We start from the raw sequence: 24,776 nt of genomic DNA on the forward strand, positions 1-24,776 counted from the left end.
ATAAAATCTGCTTCTAGACTGTCTCTCTCTTGACCCTTTTCTGTCCGGTAGCCAAGAGGCACAGCCATCAAATGCTGTGACATTTTGTAGGAATGGTGCTCAGCACCAAAACTTTCAAGGATCTTCCTTTCGGACGTGTTTGCTACAAAGCGCTTTGCACTCAGCTGGTAGCTGCTAGAGCTCGTTCAAAACCACTGCGTGTCAATGGTAGTGCAAATAACTGAAGCCATACTGGGTTTTCGCCTGGGTAGTAAAGAGTTGTAGGCAATTTTTTTTTTCTGGGGCTGTCACTCCCAAGGTGGATGCAATGGTTATGGGGGTTAGGGAGAGGCAGGGGAAGCAGGAGAGGCTGGGTAATAGAGCCAGGGCCATCAGTCTTGCTGGGACAGATGGGGAATCTCCTTTTTTGTTAGACTTTCGTCCTTTGCCGGGCTGGGGGGTGAACAAAAAGGTCTGTGTACTTTTGCAAATGTTAATATGTAGGTAGTAATACAGAGTGGATTTAACACCGTATGAATACATACCTCAATGACTTCAGAGACATTTCACTGAGATTCACTTTCGTGTGGCACCAGGCAGGATTATCCCCGCAAGAATATCCAGCACAGTCACAGAGATGTTTAAGTGGCTTAATCTACATGCTCCTTCCAGGTTCAGCTGGTTGTAATTTTAAAATACTTTTTAAGGTCTGCTTTGCGTCCGCTGCGCCCTGAGACTCTTTGCACTGGGTGGTTCAGAGCTGCGCTTCAGGCACGGGTAAGGTGGGACAGGGACTAAATCAGCATCTGTGTGAGGCGGTGGAGCCCAGATACGTTATCAGGAGGCTGGGGAGGGGAGGAGGAGACTTTGTCATCAGATACAGGGGGAAAGGATCAACACAGCGCTGCTACCTGCAGGGCTGGGCGATGACCTTGATGGTTGCTGTGCTTTTGCATGATAGCTGTTAAGATGATGATCTAGGCGACTTTTAAATAGGGAGACGTGAGATTCGGTGTCACAAAGAGGGAATCTATTCTGTTATAAAGTAGTTGAAACTATGCTGGAAGGTGGCACTCCATTTGTAACTGTAAATATTTACTAATAGGGCATAATGCTGGTCTCTGCACCTCTTCCCCATCTTCTGCTCCAGTATCTCGAGCCAGCTGGCTGTGATGCAAACTGAGACGCAGCGATTTCACAGCATACCTCCGAGCAAAGACAGTGCACGTTTCTTTTCATAGTCTGGGAGCACATTTCTCATAGGCGTGCTTCTCTGCTTATTAGAGGTCCTTTGGCATACACATTCTGTAGCCAGCTGTATCTGAAGTTAAAAGCTTTTTGTGGAAGAAAATATGAGGTGAGTTACTACAATCCACAAAATAGCAAAATCTGGAAAAATACAGGAGATAGAGCAAATGAAATTAGTCTCACAGTACCTGGGCTTTGCCGGGAAACAAATACAGGCTTAATTAGGGTTTGCAAATTAGGATAGCACATGACTTCAGTATAAATCTCTGATCCTGCTGACTTGCAAAAGCCCTTTCAAAGTATTTGGTTGTAACTGTACATAAACAATAAGCTGGAGCAATATTTATGGAGTATCAGGAAGCCCATAAATTTGTCGGATAACAAACACACTCATGTTCATAGCCTGCCCTAAATACCTAAAAATCTGGTATCTCTGCCACGAAGGTAGAGATTAGATTGCTCAGCTGTGGCTCTGTGGAAGTTAATCTTTTTATTGCTGTTCCCCATAAAATTTCGGACAACAAAGTAGTGTTTCAGTAACATTACATTATCGTTTCGCCCGGCTGTGTGCTAACCCTTCAACAGTATTTGCAAATTGTTGTTCTTTTTGAGAGCCAAAATCAGCAGGGGCTCTGCTGACCGTAATATCTCATTTTTGCCCAAGACACGTGGAAAGTCTGCTGTTGGGCTGTGCTTGGGCCTTGTATCTGTGTTAGCAGAAAATCGACTGAGAGGCGGCTAGTTCGTAGTGGTATTTAAAATTATTTAATATTCAACCTTCTGTGAGCGCTCCTATGAATTTTTACTGGTTTGTTTTCACAATTTTGGCAAGCGTGTGAGAAATATAGGGCCTATCAGTCTATCTACCTTTGCAAAACAGAAAATGAGAATGATTCCTCTCCCCTGGAGAAGGTCTTCAACATTTGTTTGGCAGTACCTTGAAAAAATAACTTTCTCCTATTTTCAAATAGTGTGAAGCTAGGAATTTTTTTTTTTCCTTAACCTTTCATTGAGTATGAATGATATATTTGTTTTAATACCGGAAGCACAATTTTTTAGCCAGTCATAGAGGTTTTTGTGTTTGTTAATGACCCGATGCATCTGTAAGTGTCTCCTTCTGTTTTAATAGGCAAAGTTTGCTTTGAAGTACTGTGGAAGATTTTGTATATCCTTAGTTAAGACTCCCACATGAAGGGTATATAAACACTGATATGGCTACACAGGGGCTCGACTTCTTTTAAGCAACTGATCTGCGTACCTGATCGCTTGTTGTGCTTGAAAACCATGAGCAGAGGCTACAACGCACGCACCCCTCTTCCCCCCCCCCCCCCCCCCATTTGTTATCCCGTAATGTCACGTACCACATGGAAGCCTGTCGTCAGAAGGGCCCGTATTTGCCTCTGTCATCTTACCGAGTGGTCGCAGGCTTGCTGCGTTTCAAGCTCCGAGTTTCCCATCCTGCTGCGGGGGGGCTGTGCGCTGCTGGTGTGTGCGGGAACGGCGATCCCTGCAGGAGCCGTGGGGTGGGAAGGGGCTGCGGGGGGGTCTCTGCGTGGGGACGTCCCCGTTCGGGAGTTGCTTCTGCTTCTGGGGTGCTGGAGGGTGATGGCCGTACCCCTCTGGGATAGCGGGAGCGGAGTGAGTAGATGCAGTCTTCGGTCTTATGGAGAACATCAGCCTTCTCACTGGCTCTAGGCTTGCTTTGATTTTTTTTCCAAACCTTAGTGAAAAGCTTGTTGGTAGCATTTTCTAGAGTGATGGTGGACTTTGTGTTAACCAGGGGTGGATGCCAAGGTTGAGTCAAGTTCAGTTTGTGCCCAGCCTGAACATAAATACGTCTTTTTTCTCCTTCCACCCTCCGTATCCCTTGCTCAGGCCACAAGAGATGGTGATGTACGTTAGTCCTCCATCATCTTGTTCCTCCCTCCCCTCTGAAAAGAAACCAGGGTCGGAGAGGCTCAGAGAAGGGCTCTTCACAGGGGGACGTGGCAGGAGGGGGTTTGCTGACCGAAACGCTGCAGGGCTGAGCGGGACGTAAGCTCCGCGGCAGCGGTGCTCGGCAGCGTCAGCGCGTTCAGCTGATAACAACGCCTGACCGAACCTGATGTAGTCTCCTTTTCAGGAGCCAGCATCGGTTTTTCTCCTGCACTACAGTTGACCTGATTTTGATTCTCTCGGTGATAAATGCTGGGCTCTGGGTAACCCTCTCCTCCTCTTTTCTGTTACAGAGCTCCAACATGGGAGGCAAACTGAGCAAGAAGAAGAAGGGGTACAGCGTCAATGATGAAAAAGCTAAAGACAAAGACAAGAAGGCTGAAGGAGCAGCAACTGAGGAAGAGGAGACTCCAAAGGAGGCTGAGGATGCTCAGCAAACCACAGAGACCACAGAAGTGAAGGAGAACAACAAGGAGGAGAAGGGCGAAAAGGATACTCAGGTCGCTGCCAATAAGACGGAAGAAAAAGAAGGGGAGAAGGAGAAAACAGTGACCCAGGAAGAAACCCAGAAACCAGAACCAGAGAAGTCGGAGGCTGTTGTCGATGGGAAAGTAGAGCCACAGAAGACCAACGAACAGGCACCCAAGCAAGAGGAGCCGACTGCAGCCTCTGCTCCCGCTGCCAGTAGCGAAGCGCCCAAAACTTCTGAGCCTAGCAACGATGCAAAAGCTTCCCAGCCTTCAGAAGCCACAGCTCCCAGTAAAGCAGATGACAAGAGCAAAGAGGAAGGGGAAGCCAAAAAGACTGAGGCTCCCGCAACGCCCGCAGCCCAAGAAACTAAAAGCGAAGTGGCCCCAGCTTCAGACTCAAAACCTAGCAGCAGCGAGGCTGCGCCTTCTTCCAAGGAGACCGCGGCGACAGCAGCACCTAGTTCCACTGCTAAGGCCTCGGACCCTGCAGCCCCACCAGAGGAAGCGAAACCTTCTGAAGTTCCAGCGACTAATTCGGATCAAACCATAGCAGTGCAAGATTAAATTGGACAGCCTGTTGAAACAACCACTTAAAACAACCTGTGTCTTTTTTTTATTTTTTCAGCTATACTAACTCGTTTCAGATCTGAAATAACAAATGTGTATTGCCCAGAAAGAAAAGGAGAAAAAAAAAAAAAAGGAAAAAATGAAAAGGATGTCCCATCAAGTTGGGAGGGAGGGAGGGGGGAGAATCCAAATAGTATTTTTGTGGGGAAATATCTAATATACTTTCTGCCAACTTGACACAAGTCCTGGATTAAAAAAAAAAAAAAGTAAAATAAATGGATGTCTGAAAGTACAGCACATCTTTTGTATCTGAACTGCTGTAAATGCACTCCACCAATGTATCAAAATCTTCTTTTTGTTCTGTAATGGGGTTTGGGAGTGATGCGTTTGATTCTGCCCACTAGGTTTGTGCCAAGGCAATCAGATCTTTATGAAAGCAGTATTTTCTGTGGTTTTTTTATTTACAGCCTTTCTTATTTTGATATTTTTTTTATGCAGTGGATGAATGCCAACTTTCAGACAAAACCCACTTAGCTGTCCACATATTTCTCAATGCCAATCCTCCAATTCTTCCTCTCCAAATATTTTTTGGGAGTAAAAAGCATTCTCATCCTACTTAGCCTACCTAGATTTCTCATGACGAGTTAATGCATGTCCGTGGTTGGGTGCACCTGTAGTTCTGTTTATTGGTCAGTGGAAATGAAAAAGTCTGCGTTCATTGCAGTTCCAGTTTCTCTTCCATTCTGTGTCACAGACACCAACACACACTCATTGGAAAACAAATGAAAAAACAAAATGTACAATGGATGCATTGAAATTATATGTAATTGTATAAATGGTGCAACAGTAATAAAAGTTAAATAATTTAAAAAATACAAAAGTGTAAAGACTGATTAAATCTTCACTTTTTACCCCTTGGCAAATAGGCGAAGGAGAAGAAGTGTTACACCTGGGGCTGTTAACTCTCCTATTTATAGCGAAGTAGAGGCAAAGAAAGAACCGTCAACCTCATGATCCTAGAAACAGGTTGCCGTAAACTCCTACTTCAGCAGCCACAAGCATTCACAGGTGAGGTTGGAAGAAGTGGCGAATGAACAGCACATCTCATACGTGTTTTATCCCAGGCAAAGTAGAAATGGCTTTTGCCTGCCTTAACGTGTGAAAAAAATGCTCTCTTGCTGTTTTAAAGAGCCAGAGGCATGCTGACTGGGTTTTAACTGGGAGTAAGACCGTGGATTCGATAAACTGATCTTTAAAAATGAGGCAATTCAATTTAATCCTAGTCCTCTTAAAAATATTCCCAGTGCTGATCTGCTTTGTCCTTTTCCCCGTTGCCATTGTGCAGGAGATGAACTGCAACTGCCACAAAGGGCCAATTCTGTGTATTATTTCAAATATGGTTACCCTCGTGTAGCCGAGCAGAGTTTAGACTAGCATAAACAACATTTTTCAATAGTTTTCCCTGTTTGCCCCATTTTTATTCAGCAGAACTGCTGAATAATTGCAGTTTCTGCTGAGTGGTGTCCTTGCTGGATACAGACAACTATTTCAGTGCAGAGCCCAGGATTCACAAAACTGGTTAAAGAAGCATATTTGGTCTGCCCATTAATAAGCTCTTAGACTGAGCAGAAATTCTGAGAGAAGTGGGCAATGGTAAATAGAAACACCGCTTGTACACATACCAAAGGGATGAGTGGACTTGTGTTCAGGAAATAAGGGAAATGGTGTTTAAAAATGATATAAATTATTTCACATACTCTCTCTTCATGAAGTGAGGATGATTCACTCTACAGACTTCCATAATTGTTATCTTTTCTTTTATTCAGAAGCACAAGGTTCCTATACCGTGCTGGGGATACTGATGCGCAGTTGCGCGCCCGCGGAAAGCTTACTGGAACAGGCAGGAGTAGTTCTGTCGGGTTTAGATCAGGTCGTTCACTTACATGAATCTTGCACCACCATCAAGCTTTTGCATCCTTGATGCGAAGGAGCCAATTTCAGGCATAACATGTCAAAATTAAGTGGATTCTTTTGCACAGAGAAAGGTCAGCTAAGTACTCTGGCTGAAAAAGAAGGCAGGCTTATTTAGATTAAATAGCTGGAGCACTGCAAGGGGCCAGGCGGATAACACATTTGCAGTAGCTTACCAAGCTTTGTGCACGTACAGCTGTCACAACTACAGCATCTTTGTGTGGCCAAGTTTGTGGCTTTCCTGCAGACCTGCAAGAGCGTTCTGCCATCGTTTCGCAGTGTAGATGTGTCCTGGAAAGGGAGAAATTCCGTCCACAACTCCCCCGTGGGGACGAGTCCAGGATTGAGAGGAGGCGAGCAGGGATCCTGCAGTACTTTGTGGTGCCGTAGTACTGGACCGACCTGAAGCCGATGGGACTAAATCTGTGCTCTGCCTTTGGGCTGGAAGTGGCTGCCGAGGGACAACAGGTATGTAACTTGTTTACTGGGAGGGTATGCGAATGTGCCTACTGACAACATCACACCTTGGCTGGTATCACACCCATTCCCTTTCAATATAATGTGCAAAATAGCCCTTAGTCTCTTTTACTAAAATAGTTTGACAACCAACACATGCCTTGTCTCCCCCTGCGCTTTCCTCAGTTGGCATACTTAAAGCCGGTGAGAAGATCTCGAATGCAGTTTTACTTTAATTCTTTGAGGCAATTAAAAATACCACAGCTGTATCATTTCAGCTCCACAGCTCCACAGCTGTATCCAAACCCAGCAGCTTCTGCCGCAGTTGACTTCAAACTCTTAACGCACATGCTGCAGTTCTCACAACCTGCTTGCTGATGGTAGTTTCTTCCCGATAGTGTCGATGGTGCGAGGGAATGTTGTGCCCCGCGTGGCTGGAAGTGACTAGTATATGGGCAAAGAAATAGGCAGTTGTGTTTGGGAAGCTGAGAGGCAGTGCGGTCAAAGATGGATGCACTTAAATAAGTTCTCAATGTTCTCAAAAAAATAAAAAGGCAAGTTGCCATATAATGTTTTAAATTCTTTTCTTAATAAAGGGGGCGGCAAAATTAGCCGTGTCATAGTAGTTAAAATGCTTAGTTTGTAACTGGTAGTGCCAAGGCATTCTGGCTTAGGCCATTGCTGGACAGTACTGCTATTCTATACCTACATATGCAAGGAAAGGAATCATCTCTCTTCAAAGAGCTTATGAACTAAGTGTATATGGTAAAGAGAAATGTGAAGCATGTTGCTTGCCTGAAGTGGCACGAGAAGAGGTTAGAGCCTACAGCCCTGCTTTTCTTCACCTCAGTCCAGTACCTCATCTCCAAGATGCTCTTTTTCTGAGTTATAATCACTCTTTAATAACAGTAAAAGTATGCTAAGGGTACAGAGCTAACGGGCATGTTAATGCTTTGAGCGTAAGCGCATTGCAGATAACCTCAAAGGACCCAGCCCTTTTGTGAAAGCGTGCCAAAGGAATAGAGAAATTCAACCCTGGGAAAGAACCTTTGCTATTGTTTAGAGCCCCTACAGAGAGATGTTTGCAAGGTCTCCCTTGTTTTGCCTTGGAGATTGTCAAGAATCTGCTGCTCTCCCTTCGACAACAGGAAGGTCAGAGCCATTGGCTTTGCTCACACTTTGCTCGCACTTTCACAGCAAGGACAAATGCAGCTGCTGTTAAAAGTATGGCAACTTAACCTGTCTTTTTTTTTTTTCTTTTTTTTTTCACCGTACTTGAAATGTGCCTCGTGGTATTTTTCTAATGACATTTTGAGATGGAAAACCAACTAATGTTAAAATATTCATAATGAAATAGCTTCCTAGGAGCAATGCCAACCACTTGCCCTGTAGCTGGTTTCTGTACACTTACTTATGTGTTCGTACAGGATAGACACTTCCATGAAGAAACAGTAAAATAAAACTTTATAGGATGTGTTGGTGTCTTATGTGACAGCGCTTCTAGGCATGTGACTGTGTGACTGCCAGTACCTAAACAGTCAATGAGTCCCAAATTTCTGCTGGCAATTCCTTTGTCCCAGCACTTAATTAGAAAGTCTATCCCTTCTGTGTCTCACCTAACGTTTGCCTTCCCTGGATCAACTTGAGCCCCAGCTTGGTCCTACTGTACTGAACTGAGCCTGAAGCAGTGAGTGAAACAAGCCCTCGGTCTTGCTTCAGGAGCTTCTTCTCACTAGATTGCATTTCTGTGACTTTATCCTTATTTAGCCAAACTGGGGATTGTGGCAAGAAATACCTCAGATTTGTTGCCAGCGCTGCAGAAGGCATTTTCTCACAGTACATTTCCTCAGCACATCTACTGCTATACTTTCATTGTTGTCTCCTTGCACTAAATTCATAGTCTTTAAGGCCCCTTTTAAAAGATTTTTAAGATGCTAATCACTTGGTTTGCCTTTTTTTTTGGTCCGTGGGGGGTGTCAAATAATTTTTTCTGCACCAAAATCTCCATATTTATCCTGAGTCTGATTTGGTTGACTTTCTGCCTTTAATTTTTTTTTTTTTTTTTTTTTTTTACATCCTGTTTTATATTTAACCTTCCTACCATATTTCATGCAATATGAATGCATATCAGCTGTTAAGAAGTCAGATTTGGAAACCACGGCCCTCCAGTCAAGGGAAAAACACGGCACAAAGAAGAGCAGCATACATGTGTTTTCCTTCACTGCTGTGAAACAGTCTTCTCTGGGCCTGGCAGAGCTTGCTGCATTTATCATGGTGGGGTCAAGATCTGGCCACAGGGTCAGGTAAGCAGCAGGAGGTATTTTTAGTTGGTTTGTTTTGGTTTTTGTTTTTGGGTTTGTTTTTTTTTTTTGTTGCGGGGAGAGAAGGAAGGAGTGGATGTTTCAAAATATGGCCACAAGAGTTGGGACACAGGGCATATGACACAATCTTTTTGTTTCCTGGAGACAACACTGTTGTATGTTAAGGCTGCCATGGGGTTACCAAGTCTCTCCAACTTGTCAGGATACTTGTCTCTCTTTTAGCATATATGCTTGTGTAGGCAATAAATATTAATTCCAGCTCTTACTCTCGTGGCTGTTTAAATGTATTGCTTCTATCTTTAGCTTGTCTTCCCTCGACAACCTAAGTCTTGCATCTCTGAGAGTCTTCCATAGCGTCAGGAGGCTGACTGAGCTTCTTGATGGCTTGGCTTGATCAAGATGACTTTTTCTGAGATTGTTCAGTCAAGTGAGGTGCAGATTTGATTGAGTTACAACTTTGTTTCACTTACTAAGCAAAAGTTCAAAGGCTTTACACGATGTTCCTGATGACGGTAAGGTGAAATCTTGCTACAAGCCCTACCAGTCTGTTATTTGGAATGTCATCACGTTGCTGCAAAATGAGTAACTTGCTAAACATCACTGCTGGTTCAGCTGGCCACTAATTTTAGATTAACATTTGGTGACGTTCAACATTCAGTCTCACTTGAGAATTAAACAACTCGTGCTGGGCTCAATACGAGGACGGAATAGAGCTGTTCACATTAGGAGGAGGAAAGGTCATAGAATTCAATTCTTTTTCCTCCATTCAGTTCCACCCAGTTCAGAAAACCAGTGTGAAACAGGAGTCTGTCCCTAGATGGTCTTTTCACTTTGGGAACGGGGCAAAGCTCATAGCAGCCAGACTGTAAGTCATACTAGCCAAAGAATGGTCTTTAAATCTTAACAGTTAGTACTTTAAACCTTAAACCTGAATAGTAGGTGTTTTAATCACAGGCTACACAGCCCCCCCGAGAAGCTGGGCTACTAGAGATACCCAGTGTGGCAGGAAGCCAGCAGCTGAGCTTCTGTTCAATTTATTCCAGTGGTTCTCATTTTTAGCACTCCTTTTCCCCTATCCCTCTTTTATTGGCTTTCTACCAGTTTTAAGTTTATTATGTGTTAATGACAATAGTGTGCTGTAATGACAGGCCATACTGATGCTCCATTAATAGCATTTTTCTGGCTTTTAATGGGGTTTTTTTGTAGAGTTCTGGCATTACTTGCAGGATTCTGGACTGGGTCCGTAAAAACTTGTGTTTACCGAGTAGAATATGAATTGATCTGGTGGAAAGGAGAAACTGAAAAAATAATTATACCACTGGACATGGGCGCAAGCCTGAAAGAGCAAACTCTTTATTCTGCAATGGTCTGGGATTCTGAAATGGCTCACTGTAAGCTAAAAGACCCTATGGAGATTTCAAAAGATATCACATGTCAGTATGCTGAATACATTGTTGGTTTAAGCTCTGCTGCTCTGTCCAATTATCTGAACTTTGTCAGCTGCACTTCATTTTTTTATTTTTAAATAAAAGGCAGCATTCCAAAGCTGGCATTTTTTGTTTCAAGAGGCGAACAACAGTAGCCCATAATGAGTAGGTTGCAAAGGAAAATTTCAATCCCTTTAAACCTTGAATAACCTTTCCCAGTAGAAGAAGCTCTAACATTACTTAGGAATCTTTCCCAACATTTTATTTAAAAGGAAAAGTTTCCTGATAGCCAGTTTTTCAAGGACATATTCATAAAAGCATACTTTAATAGCATAACTGTTGATGATAAGCTAAATGGACAATTTTACAGAGTCTGGCCGCGCATTGCAGGCTAAGGAAAGAAAACCTGGAACATGGGAGTCCAGTTCATCAGCTAGCAAAATTATTGATTCAGGTCCACTGAACTGTATGAAAATTGTTTTATTTGCAGTCATTCCATATAGATCTGAAAAGAAGTTATTAGCAATAGAATGTCACGTTATAGTAGGTAGCGTTGAATGATTGGATATGAGAGAATTAAGCTGTTGACCTTAGTGGTAACCTAATAACAGGCAGATCTGAGTTTGCATTGAAGCAGTGTATGAGTACTAATTAGGAGCGTAATGTAAGTTCTGAAATAGTAAATTTAAGGGATTTATTCAAGACTTTAGGTAAACAATTTTTATGAATGTTTCACAGTGTTTCTGTGGGACAAGGGGGACCACATAAGGATCAGCGTATCTCTACATACACATGTAAAAATGGAGAAAAATTAATGATAGAAGGGAGGAGTGGTATATACTTTCTAATAAGTGTTGAATTTAACTGGTGCATCATGCTGCACTTAAATGTCTTGGGCTTGAATTTTGCCTTGTACCGTATTTTGGTGTTCTAGCTTAGCTGTATCACACACATGTTGGACCAGACTTTTGGATGAGATTTGAATAGCAGCTCTGTTTTCACGGCACTGCCGCTATTTTTGTAGCCATACCTGACCTAATTTTATACCAATTTTTCTAGTTTGATCTGCCAGGACCAACATGGCTGCGTTAGTGGGGATCTGAATAGGTGATGATCCAAACTCAAATAAGTCTTTACCATCCAGACGGAGCTCTGTGTTGCATCTGATCTTGTTACCTCTGACTTTGATGTGTCCATACCAACGGCAGGGACTGGGAAAAGCTGTCAGTAGGTTTTAATGTGCATTGGGTGTCCCACGTCTCAATGACACCCTCTCTTTCCCATGCTTAAAAAGTGTGGGCAGCTGATAAATTCTAGCTTGCTGAGCTGGAGAGTGCTTCTGTGGGTCTCAAATGAAGGGCTGGAAATTTGAAACAAAGCTATACAGTTCCTTGGTCAGGATAAGCAGGGAATGGAAAAGAAGAGTTTGAAAGTATGATAGCTGCCATAAAAATGATCTTTAATTTCATGGTAGAATTAAGGTGACAAAGACACAGGCTGTGTCTCAAGAAAAGCAGCACCTTACAGTTGGGATGATGTACAGTATTGCAGAGGAGGAAGCTGAGTAGGAAAATGTAGCTGCCATGAGAACAAACATTGCTTTTAGGCAAAACCAAAACTTGTGATGATTAGAAGGACATCTAGTTTGGCAGAAAGACATGTCCACTGTTGCAGTCATTTTTTAGAGATGGGATCATATTTGAAACCTCTTTAAAGAGATTTTTTTGGTGTGATGCTTATGTTTCTGACACTTAATTTAGATTACAAATACAAGAAAATACATTTTGGTATGCTGAATGACATTTTGCAACAGCATAAGCAAAGCCTTTCTACAGCAGGATCAAAGAGTCTAAAAAGAAATGAACCATGGTGTTGGTGAAGTACAAGTTCCTAGCTAGCGCCCCAAATACATGCAATGATGTTTCTAATGAAAATGAGAGGATGAGTTGGAAGCTGTGAGCACAGTTTTACACAGTGATGGGAGCTCATTTTCAGTGACTGAAAAGTCCTGGTTTAGTGTTGGTATCATGAGATTGATGCTATCAATCAGACCCAACTGCAATCAATTCTAGTCATAATGCTTAGCATATTTATGACTTTTTTGAAGGAGCAACTTTTATGCAAATGGCTGTTTCCATTGATTTTATAACCTTGCTGTCCAGTTTGAAAATCCCAGAATTAGTTTGATAGCATTGAAAGTAAGAATCAGTCTATGCGTTGCAAGTCAGTGACAGAGTAGGTGTAGGCAGAGAAGACGACTAAAAAACACATTACAAGGTCAGAGAAGCTTTTGGGAAGGAGTCAGTCACAGCAGGAATGTCGGGAGAAGATTGCAGTCAGTGTGGAAGGCCAAAATAAATGATTTTCAGAGCAGGACTTTGAATGGGTATGGAGACAAGACACAAGCTGAGAGTCTGGACTAGATAGAACGGGTTGCAGGCTAGAGACGTTATGCAAAAAGAAAGTGGAGGGATTTTGCCTGCATGTGAAGGCACAAAATCACACACTGCTGTTCTTTTCCCTTTCACTCCAGCTCTCCTACATTGATATTTACTTCCTCCTGCAGGCTTAACCTTTCCCTCAAGGATTTCTTTCTTGTCCCCAAGGTATGCTTTAGTCAACCCGCAAGGCTTTCCTAAAATGGCCAAAGTGCCCATTTAGAAGGAACGTGACACATAACACATGTCTTCCAGAGAGCTCCTGTGCTTCTGGAGAGGCTTCATGCCCCTCAAAGCATCTTGTCTGAAACAAAGAGGTACCAGCTCGCCTCGTATCTGGAACCATCGCGTGCCTTACCCTGTCACCGCAGAGATTTTCTCCACTGTTTTATCACTATGCAGCCCCACCGGGGCTGGCTGCGGTGGGCTGCAGGGGGGCAGCTCCTCCTTCTGTCCGGGACGTACCTGCACCTTTTGCTGAAGAGATTGGCTTGGAGGCCAATAAATCACCTGGGGAGGCCACAGAACTACCTCGGGCAGCTTAAGGATGGGGAGGGGAACGATTTGTCAGGAATTACGTGGATATGGTTGCATGTCCCTTAGGGCAGGGGAATGGGAAGCCCCAAAAGACTTTGAAAGTCAAAGTCTTTCAAGTTTTCTATGGTTCTGTGATAACCAAAGATTGTCCCAGTGAGAACTGTTTTTCTTCACCTGAATAAGAGCTAGACTATATTTGCTTTCACAGAATAATAAATTGCTCTGCATTGCCTTCAGCAGGACTAAGGGCAGTACAAGGTACTGTTCAGTCTTAAATAAATCCCTCAGTGCTGTACTTCAATAGCTGCAGACTGTTACTCTGGGATACTGAGTATCCCCTTTTTAAATGAATTTTTGAAGTGTTGTCTGAGTGCCCGGAATTAAATGTTTCTCAAATTTACTTTACTTCCCCCCCCCCTTTCTTACATGATTTCATTCCAGCCATTCTTTTGTCCACCAGGCCATCAACAGGCAAAACTGTTTACATTTTCTTGTGTACATCAATCAAACCACAAATGAGAAACAATAGCATGTGTTTTGGTCAAAACCTTCCCTTGGATATATTTTTGCAGCACTTCATTTCATGTCTCAGCCTGCTATAGGCAAGGACCCTGTTGCTATTTCAACTGGGCAAAATCATCAGTTGTTATAAATTGACTTCGGGATATGCAGATATCCAGCAGTGGTGAGAACTTTCTAATCTTTGTGTGCTTTATTTAACAGTGCAATTCACAATGGATCTCTGATGAAAAGTGCTAGTAACCCTGCGAGCTCTTAGAGTGCTGCCTGTGCAAAACTGGGTGAGGCTTTCTTTTAAGAAGTACTTCTGCTGATTTGGCAGAATTGGACCAGCAAATTGTAGTGATGAACTGGATTAAAATGACCTGGAAAATCCCTGCCTCATGTACAGTGCTGACTGCTGAGCAATCATTGCTGTTCTGTGCTTTTCCCTTTGTGCTGGCCTGTGCATAGATGTACTAGTAGTGAGTTAATTCAGAGCTGGGATAGGCATAGGGGAAACCACAAAATTTTAAACTCCCCCTTTTTTTCATCCTGAAGAGAAAATGATTTTCTAAGCTTTTCATTTTTGTTGATGGCAGGGAGCAATGAGATTAGAAACTGAAGCGAGGTCAGACTTTCTCAAGTCCTTGTGCACCTCCACGCAGCCGCGTTTGGGCACTAGGAGCTGCTCAGAAGTGACTCAGCCATATGCGTAAGAGTAATCAGATCCATTTGAAACTCAGGAACTAACAATTTTCAAGATTCTTTCAAACTCTTTCCAGTTGAAAACTCCATGGGTTCGTCTCCCTCTGTACTCTGTCTTGACTCCTGTCATCTATTAACACCTAAACCTCAGAGTAAATTATCTGCAAAAACTGCTGGGTTTTATATCAAAAGTCTTGGAAACCACCAGAGTTTCCATGCTTCCCCCACACCTCCCATCTTAGTTTGGCCAAATTAATCCAAATTTCAGTGAATTTAAGGACCATGTACAGCTTCTCATGACTTTAGCCAGGATAATTATGCAGTTAAAATAATCATTAAAGCTATTAAAATGAAGGAAAAAAGAAAATGAAAATTTGTTCAACTGGAACAACTGCAAGTAGGCAAGATGCTTGAGCATCTTTTCCATAATAAAAACTGGAACTGCTGAGTAATCAGCTATGCCCTTCCACAGAATCTGGACTGTTTATTCATGGGTGGTTCCCAAAGATTCAGCTCACCTGGTATCGAAAAGCAATGGGTGTTTTACCCTGTTACCACACAGATTTTCTCCGCTGTTTTATCACTCTGCAGATACAGGCAGGTGTGTAGCATTTTAGTACTTGCCTGTCTCTATTTAGAATACTCCCCTAAAGTCCCTAATCTTTATTGAACAGCTTTATCTTTTTCAAATAAGAAACACAGTTTCTTACAGAGTGTACAATTGGACCCGTCATAAGAAGTTACTGAATAACTAAGGGGAGAGCTGCGTTCCTTGAGCCGTTGTATCAGACCCATTGTGTAGAGCTGTTACAGTGGGCCCAGTCATTTTACATAGTGCGTGCAACTGGAATCCAGTGGTGCCACATGGTAAGACATACCACTCCTGCTATGGCTTATAACCCAGACAATCACAGACATCCCTATTCTGTTATGACTTTATGTTTAATGAGATAGTTTTCCACCTTGGGACAAAGACAAAACAATTTTTAATTGTTTAATGCTCCCCTGGATTTACTTAGTTTTAAGGCTGTTGCCTAAGAGGATAATCAGAACAGCTCCCAAGAGTTGCTGGAGTCTTGAGGGCAGGGAGTGGAAAGTTAAGAAGAAAAAATATATTTATTTTTTTTTATTAATTTCTTATTATGCAACATTTGGCAGTTTCCTTACTAACATATATTCTTAGGAGATAAGTTTTATTTTTTAAGTTTTTAGAGCCTGAAGCTTTCTGTAGATGTTCTTAAATGCGTGATCTACCCTTAATGAAGGGAAAAATAACATAGAAGGTTAAAAAAATGCCTTCAATGTAAAACAAAGCTTCAAATTGGTCTGAAACAGTCGCACCTAGTTCAGGCTTCAAGTGCATAAGCAGTAATGCAGCAGGTAAAGAAACAGTGTGCATTACAGAGTGACAGTCTAATTCACTTTGGTTTTGGAAAGCCAAACTGAAAACAACACAGCCTTGTCCCGGTCAAGTTATCTATGCTGTTCATTATTAACTGCTGTTCTGAAATCAGGCATGTGCTAGTTACCCATGTAGCCCACTCTTTCCCCCACTTTCCCTGTCCGTGAGAGTCAAGGGGAGTTCTTGGTTTGCAGCCGAGCATCGTAGTCTGGCCAGGTAGTGTCATCTGAGGGAGAAAAAAATGTGGTGTGCTTGCTCTGGCGTAACCATTAGTATTAGCTTGCTGATAAAACAGGGAGAGAAATGCTGCTGGTGAGATGCTAAGCTTAAAAGCTTATGTTTTCATGTATTTGTTATAATACCAACTCTATTAAATTATCTGAAAGTATAAGGATTTATTAAACTTCTGTGTACAATGCTGTTCCAACTGGGTATTTGGGTAAGCTGCCTTTATGTAGATATCTGTACAACGTAAGCTAATGCTCTACTAAGAAGGAAAATGTTTGGGATTATCCTGGAATGATGAAGAGGCGTTGTGTGAAATACAGTAGTATAAATTACTGTCTATTGGTTTAATTAGTCTACAGGGGGTCTACGTTGCCAGAGAAGCACCTGGGAAACAGCCAGTGAGGGGATTTAAACGCACCCGCTAAACTTAAGAGACCAGGGAAGCACGAAAGGCGGAAGCTCTCTCTGCCTTCTCCTATTCATTTTCTCTCTCCACTTGTAGACTCAGCAGTTTTTGGTACTTCTCCCTTTTGTAATATTTCTATGATCCCCTGCTGGTGGACACCGCTGACATAGGGTAAGGACAGAGTCTGTGCTGTGCACCTTTGCTTTGCTCTGTAGCTCTCCTGACCAGCAGTTCTTTTTAAGAAACTATCAAGTGTACTCTAAAAATATTATCTACATTTTTCCTCTTACTCACCAGCCTCCCACTTTTCCCCCTTCTCCACGTACTGCAGTAACAATCTGAGAGAGAGATGTCTCTGGGTTTTTCTTTGTTTGTTTTTAAGGTTTTCTTCTTTCTCTCTCTTTTTTTTTCTTCTTCAAAATCTTGATGGAAAGAACATGACCGCTTTCCCTTTGGGGAACAAAGATCCCAATTAATCTGTTATTTTTCTCATGGAGTAAAAGAAGTCACTGAACTTACATGCTCCAATAACCTCTCTACTTTGTCTGTGTTTATCCTAGCAAGTACTGCTTCACATGGTTAAAAAAAAAAAAGAAAAAAAAGAATATGTATCCTAGTCCCGTTCTGAATGAAATTGTGGGAAGTTTTGCTCTGACAGTAATGATTGAAGAACAAGGCCCTTGCAAAACAAGGATCAGGTTGTGCACCACACTGAAGGAACTAATTACATCACCATTGATTTTAATGTGGGGAAAGACAAATTCAAAGTAGTATCAACAGGTGATTTTCAAATTATCATTTTCTCAGATTTTCTCTTTGACTCAAAAAAGCCACTGCTATGAACAAACAGGCAGGCAGAGATGGAGGAGGAAGAAGTACAGTGACTACCCAAGCACAGAAATAGAGTCTTAAATTCCCATGAAGAAAGTTCAGTCCCCTCATCTTTCACATAGAGCTCACTGTGTAAATATAACCTTTCTTTTTTATTGCTACCTTTCTCTCTTTCTCACTTTCTTTTCTATTTTCTTTCTGCCACTAGGCTTTATATAATACTCCAGGTGTGGAAAACATTTCATAACTCAGCTGTCACTCAAAATAAACACAGTCCTTCACATCTGCATTTGTAAACATGGGGGGGAAGGCTTCTCATACGAATGACTGATAAGAAATGTTTGAGTCCTTCCCCTGTGGGGTAAGAACAGGATGCACTCTGGAGAGCCAAGGTGTTTCAGGGGAAGCAGTGTTTGGATGCCAAGCTCCATACCAAACCAGGACTGCCCTAGCAGCTCATACTGGCTGCCCCAGGCACGGATCCAGCAAGGGCAATGCCCTTGTCCCCAGGCACTTGACATTTTGGTGTAGCCTACAGGCAGTGGCTTCAGTGGTGCCTTGCTTCTCCCTCAATCATAGGATCATTTAGGTTGGAAAAGACCTTCAAGATCATTGAGTCCAAATGGCTTCTAGAGATGGGGGCAAGAGGCCCCTTAGTCCCCGTTGTCAATCTGTGCCTGGATCTGAAAGACATGTCACGCCCCGTGTACTCGGCCTAGTAACTGCGAAATCTCCAAGTGATAAATTTAAACTGTCATTAAGTTTTGTCCTGATCCCTCTAGCAGGTATATCCTATGACTCAAACTGTTTGAGAAGCTCAGAGCTCCTCCTACACCTTCTTGGGTGCCAGCTCCCCATCTCCACCATCTAAACGTCAAGCACCCTCCTGAAAGCTTCAATGAGAAGACAGCAAGAAAGTAAAGAGGCTTTTTGAAAATTCAGGAACCACAAAAAGTAAATGGAATACATTATCTTAATAAAACAGAGGCTTCTTTTTATTCATTTCCTATTATTCAATTTCATATTCAACTGAACACCTCTCCAGCTGCATTGAACCAGTATAGCTTCAGTGGTCTTAAAACTTCTTAAGATTTGACTCTCGATTTTTGTATGTAATGAAGCTGCCACAAAATTAACACAATACCCAGAAACCAGAGCCCTTCTCTGCAGAATTTAGCTTAGCTTGTCACATTGCATACAAAGTCCATTTATTTAACTGCAAGTTTAGTTAAGGAGGAATTTAGTAGTGTTTCTCAGTTGCTTCAAACAGGCAAGCCAAAGTGAAAGTGCCACGTGTACTTGTACTTACTAATAAACAAATGGTCACAGTATAAATTGTCAAGTCTGAGGTGAACTATAATTAGCTGTGAGCTCCCATTTAAGATGCATATCTGATGCACTGTAACTTGGAAGATTCATTTATGCAAGTTGAGTGAGTACTGTGTTCTGATACTGGTTGTATACATAAATGTAGAAGTATTTGTAATGAAGGAGGATGTTGAAAAGTGGATTTCCATGTTTGCTAGTAAAAGGCTGGAGGGAGAAGTAAGTATAAAAAGCTATATCATCTGGAAGTATTCTAGAAGATATCAACAGAAAAAATGGAATTTTTCGTCTATGGAAAATTGAACATTTAGAAATTTGGGTTTAATCTGAATTGAAAATGTTTCTATTTTAAAATTTCCAGATGAACCCAAACTTACAAAAGTTGTAATTCTGAAAAAGAAAAATATTTTGTTAACTATTTAAACCATTGGATTATTGTCAATACGTACGACAGTGTGTGTTTGTATTCTGTGTTTATACACGTATATAGTATTTGCAATGAATCTATGTCCTGAATATTTATATAAATATACTAACGTAACCTCAAAATTATAAAGCTGCAATGACATTTATCAGCCCTGAAGTTATACATTAGACCTGAAACTATTTGGGTTTATGTATCTCATAGGAGGAAATGAATGGGTTTGAAATGCTTCAGTTTTGACAAGAGTGCATTTAAAGCTGTGCTGAAAAACTCTTCTGGTCTTTCAGGGAGGCCTTAAAAATTTTTTATTTCTCTGTTGAGAGGAGACAGTGTAAAAAAACTAAAGAACACATGTCAGAGCAAGAACTGAAGTTTGGCAGGAGAAGTGCTGAACTTCACACACTCAATACCTCCCAGGAATCGGCTGGGAGCCCACTGAAGTCGATGGGAATTTTTGACTGGCTTCAATGTGCATTGGCTCAGACCCAAAAGGGCTCTATTCAGCAAAATACTTAGGTGGATTTTACTTCAAGCATGAGCTTAATGAGACTTTAGCAGGTACTTAAAAGTCATGCACACTTGCATTTTTTGGAATGCACACTCGAATTTTTTGAATTCACTGAGATCTCTACCGTGTGAATCGTTGCAGTGTAATAATAAGAAAAATCTTGAAGCAGTGGTCTTTAGTTGTCTAAATACACAAAGAAATGAAAGTTCAAGACGAGATGCTGGGCGATGCTCTCTCAAAGGAACCACAAAAAAGACAACTATTTCAGAATGGGAAGTGAGAAAAAGCAGACGTTATAACCAGGGGATTTTCCAAGTTTTAAATACTAGGCCAAATTTACACTGTGGTAGGACTGAATGATCAAAGCCAAAGGTGGTATAAATTGGCATATCAGTCACTCAGATTAAAGATTTGGTTCATAGTGTCCCTGCCCTGGAAGGGAAAAGAAATGTGAAACAGGATTTAATAAAATTTTTTGTCTCTGGATTCTAGTCACTCCCGTGCCAGTGCCCACTTCACCTGCAGAAGAGCTATTTGTAAGTGAGAAATAGATTATCATTTTTTATTTTAAAAATAGGAGTAGAAGAACTGCTTAAACACCTTTAGACATCAAAATGCAGCCTAAAGTGCCACCCTACAGATTTCAGCATCTAGGAGCTATTGAAATAAGATTGAAATTTTCAAAAAGAACATTTCCTTTTTTACCTCAAAGAGAAGATATTCTTGGGAAGTGGGGGGAGAAGAGAAGAAGAGTAGATGTGAAGTTGGTAATAGGTCAAGATGGGTTAGAATCTAAACCCCAAATCTGGATCTAGACAGGCTTCAGAATTCAAACCTCAAATCTGAGGTCTGAAGACACAGCAGTTGAGTAAGTTTGATTTATATTTGGCACTAGAAGTGATATTCTGAAGGGATATTTCTGATTAGCTTTTAGCAAGGGTGGCCCTTTCATGTCTCTCAATAAACTGGGGCCCTTAAATTGGTATATTGTACTTCTGTTTTTATTTTAGCCATTTTACAGTGATTCAGTTATGTGGACCTGACTTACTGTTCTGATGCAGACACGTCTGACATGCAGTGAAAACAACTACAAATACACGCTGAGTTCTTTCTCTAACCTCATTAGACAGTCCCGTAAGTGTAGTCACCACGTTAGCATCCTGCTTATCCAGTAACCAAAACACTCGTGCAATTTTATCGCAGCACTCAAAAGGAATCGCTGGCCACCCCTCGGTGATGCTTCCATCAGACACGTTGTCATTTTCTGGAATGACGGTCCAGCAGCGTGAAACCTGAGAAACGCTAACCCCCTAAGAAGGGGAATGGGAAAGCGCAGCCCTCGCGGGCCCACGTCCTGAGGTCAGGCGACTCATGTAAAAGCAATCCAGGCTGGTCATGAGACAAAGTTTTTTGTAGCCGCATCAGCTTTCCAGCATTTGCTGCAGCTCCCAAGTCTGGCTCGTGCTCATTGTGTTATTCATCAGGTTTATTAATGCATTGTTCTGCGTTTTAAATTACAGCCCTTAGTGATCGTGTTCATACAGATCTCCCAGTGGCAGGCAGCAGAGAAGTCTTCGGCGCAGAAATGAGCACGTACAGTGGCTGCTCTCTGCAGGATACTGCTCACTTAAACCAACTCTATTTTAAGATTAAAACTTTCTATGAAGTTAGCTAGTTTCTCCCTTTCATTTTCCATTTCACAAGCCTTTTCTGCAGTCCTGGCATGTGTCTTTAACCCTCAGGAAACAACCTGCCAGACCGCTGCGGGGACCGAGACATTCTTCCAGGCTGGGCTTCTGCCTGGCTTTCTTTTACCTCAAACCATTTCCTAAACTTGAACGTTCTTGTTGAAAGGTTTAGCTCTTAAGCATGAGCTGAGCTATTTACCTCAGGGATTGCAAATCAGGAATTTTAATCATGTTGATTATATCAGATTTCATTTAGGAAGGGTGGTGGGTCTTACTTCTTACTCCTGAATTTAACTGTGGCAGCTTAAGACGCGGCTGGCTTCATCCGTTCATGCTTTCTCTCTGCTCTCTCTTCTCCTCTTGTGGTAGCAAGGGAAGCATGACTTGTGTGTTGGCGTGCTTGTGTGTTAGATGGTGAATTTACCGCTCTCGATCACAGTCCTGTGTGTTTAAATCGTTGAGGAAGTTGTGTGTACGGTGTGAGGTTGGGGAAGCTCGGGCATGGATGTATAATTCCCCTGCTGTTCCTTTTCTGGGGGACCACGGTGACTTACACTGCTGCAGATGAATCACCACTGCTTGACACTCAGAACCCTTTGAGTTTTATTTATTTAAAGAGGCTGAGTAAAACTAAGGATATCAATAGTTCCTCCAGGAAAAAAACCAATAAGCAATAATAAATAACAGATACCTGTTCCTCCTCTTAGGTCGTACACATAAATCCACACTCTGACAGTGGAAGTTCTGCACCAGATCAAGGGTGAGTGGCATATGGACATCTGGACTGAAAATAAATTAATTTGCAGATGTCCATTGGTGACACAGGTTGGTTCGGGCATAAATAGTGCATCTACTTCTCTGTCCTTCACATAGAGGAGAGCGTGGCAGCCACCGTCTCGGGGCGCAGTGACTGAGGCCACTGAGCTAAATTCTCAGCTGGACACCAGGAGGTTTCCTATCCTGTGCGAAAGGAGAAAGGGGATTTTCATCTCTGGGACGATGGAGTGGCAAATGTTGAAAGCACAGCAGTTACTCATACTAGTTGCTAGTACTTTCTTTAATGAATAAATGAGTAATGGTCAAAGAAAAGCAGGAGAGGAAGCAGCATTCATGGCTCAACTGATGTGCTGTGTCTTTCAGACAGTCATTATGCTGGACTTCCTCATCCCACAGAAATGTGACTTGGAAACTTTACCAAACCTCCTAATTGGTGCACTTTTGGGAAATAATGCTTCAACTGGGCACAGCATAGAAAGAAGGAATGAGGAGGCCCTCAATGACAACCCTTCTCAAGAAAGCTTTTACTGGGTTTTACCAGTTTCATTGGCTCTGAGACTTGAGGTACAGGAAAGTTTTCCATCTACTAGAAGCAGACTTTTTGTGATTGAGATGTTTTCATTTCACATGATAAGTTTAAGATGTAAAAGATGCCACTGTTACAATGGTTGTGTATTTACCTGAGGCGTGTTTTTAATTTAGGGACTAAACCTGGGTGTCTTCTTGGTCCATCTGTGGATTAAAACACTTCGTTCATATATCTGTCAGTGGTATCTTTTAGGGCTTAGGCTTTGTTTGTGAAAATAATATTTGGACCTGGAATGGGGGACTAAATTCTGGATTTTGCTTAGCTAAGACCAAACCAGCCACAAAAATCACAGTCCCAAATAGTTAGTGTCCAAGAGATTCATTATTTTGGCTGCTGTATGGGATCTGAGGGCACTGTTAGCCCTGACTGTCCCTGCCCAGCCTACCCCGGGACTTTCCCCATGCCGCCTATGGTCCAAGAACCCGTTTCAGCTCCTTCCTGACCTATGTCGCAGGTGGCCATTGCGAATTGTTCAGATTTCACGGGGTGCTCCCTGACCTGACTCGACTCATCCCCTTGCCTTCATTAGATGATGACTAGACAGTTGATGGGACCTGTCTCTGTCACCAGCCCAGCCTTGCTCAGGTGCCACAGGTTGATTCACCCTCAGCGAGGGCATGGCCAGTGTTAGGGTCACCTGTAGATGCCAGCTTGTCCCCCTCTCCCTGTTCCCAGAAGGTCTCACTTTGTACTGACTCAAAACCAGATGGTTTCACAGAGTTTTCTGTGCTCACTGATATTCTCTTTCGGTGTCCACAAAACCGAGTGGGCCTCACGTTGAGGTTTTGTTAAGACCGTCTTTATGATTATGAGTGGAAAGGCATAGATTTTGTTTACTTCTACATGGCTCACTGAGGTTTGTATCTTTTTAGATCAAGAAGAAAACAGAACTAGTGCAGAGTGTGATCCCAAAAGCTGAATGTGAGTTTGGAACGTGTCATTTCATATAAAACACAGTATCTGTATCTATAAAATGACATTTAAGCATGTTTTCCAAGCACAGGATTATCTTTCCTCATTATGGTCATACTACAGTACCCTTTCAAAATCTGAAGCCAGCTTCAAAATGTCTCAGTCTTCAGAGTTTTGCACACACTTGGTGTGCAGCTTTGAAAGGCACTTTCCTGTTCTCTGTTGAGGTTATAATGCAACCAAGAAACAGCACAGGTTCAAGAAAAGAGACCAAAGAACAATTGTACTTCAAAGGAAATTTGAAAAACAATCACCCTGCAAGCTCTATAGCAACACTTACATGAAAACTGAGAAAAGCCCTTTCAGATTTTTCTTTCAGCACACTTAACAACATGGTTAAATATGGGATTGCTAAAACTAAATTAAGGACTCTTGATGGTACTTATCTCACAAGGAACAGCTTGAAATTCACAGCACCTGGAGGCTGTTGTTTTCATGCTGTTTTGTAAATGACACCATGGGAAAGTGCTAAGCTCTCTTCTTGAAATGGAGCTGTGGTAAGGAACCATTAGGAATTAGTTTGGAAAAAACTTATCAGCAGTAGGTGACTGGTTAATCAATCGTGGGGGTTTTTTTTCAGAGTTGTATAACTTGGGATATATACCTGTGCTGCAATCAGAACACAAACTGCTATCCAACAGTTACATACCCTAGCTAGTGCTAGAAGTTTAGGGCTGGGATCAACCTATCTGTAACCCAGCTATGGGCTAACTATATTTGCTTTTTTTGGCAGGTCAGTTACCCAGTCCCGTGTGGCCATGGTCTGCCTATTACCTGCCCCTAAACCGCTGAATTTAAATGCTACTTCTCTGTCAGAATCGTTTTGTGACTGCAGTCCTTACTGTCCTTGGCCCAAATTTGGTTCCCAAACGTACAAGTGCAACTCTACAATACATTAGCTGAAATCAATTAAGTCTCTCTCAATTTATAGCAACTGAAAGCTGAATTTAACCAATATACTCTCCTGACCCTCTAAATGGCTGCATCTTTACTGATCAAATGCAGTGCTGCTGCGCTAGTTTGGGCCAGCAGAGAATTTAGCTATGTATCAGAAAATCAATTAAGTGAAG

General features: G+C 42.2%; 1 protein-coding gene across 4 annotated transcripts in view; it reads left to right on the forward strand.

Moving 5' to 3' along the window:
- BASP1 (brain abundant membrane attached signal protein 1) overlaps window positions 1–5,073 on the forward strand; it is a 51,657-nt gene extending 46,584 nt beyond the window's left edge. For all 4 annotated transcript variants that reach the window (XM_049824204.1, XM_049824201.1, XM_049824200.1 and 1 more), the window contains one exon: window positions 3,456–5,073. In XM_049824204.1, coding sequence (XP_049680161.1) covers window positions 3,465–4,196 — 732 coding nt within the window. In that variant the 5' untranslated portion in view covers window positions 3,456–3,464 and the 3' untranslated portion in view covers window positions 4,197–5,073. The remainder of the gene's footprint in view (window positions 1–3,455) is intronic.
- The last annotated feature ends 19,703 nt before the right edge of the window (window positions 5,074–24,776 follow it).

Source organism: Accipiter gentilis, chromosome 20 (genome assembly GCF_929443795.1).
Source record: "Accipiter gentilis chromosome 20, bAccGen1.1, whole genome shotgun sequence".
NCBI lineage: Eukaryota > Metazoa > Chordata > Aves > Accipitriformes > Accipitridae > Astur > Astur gentilis.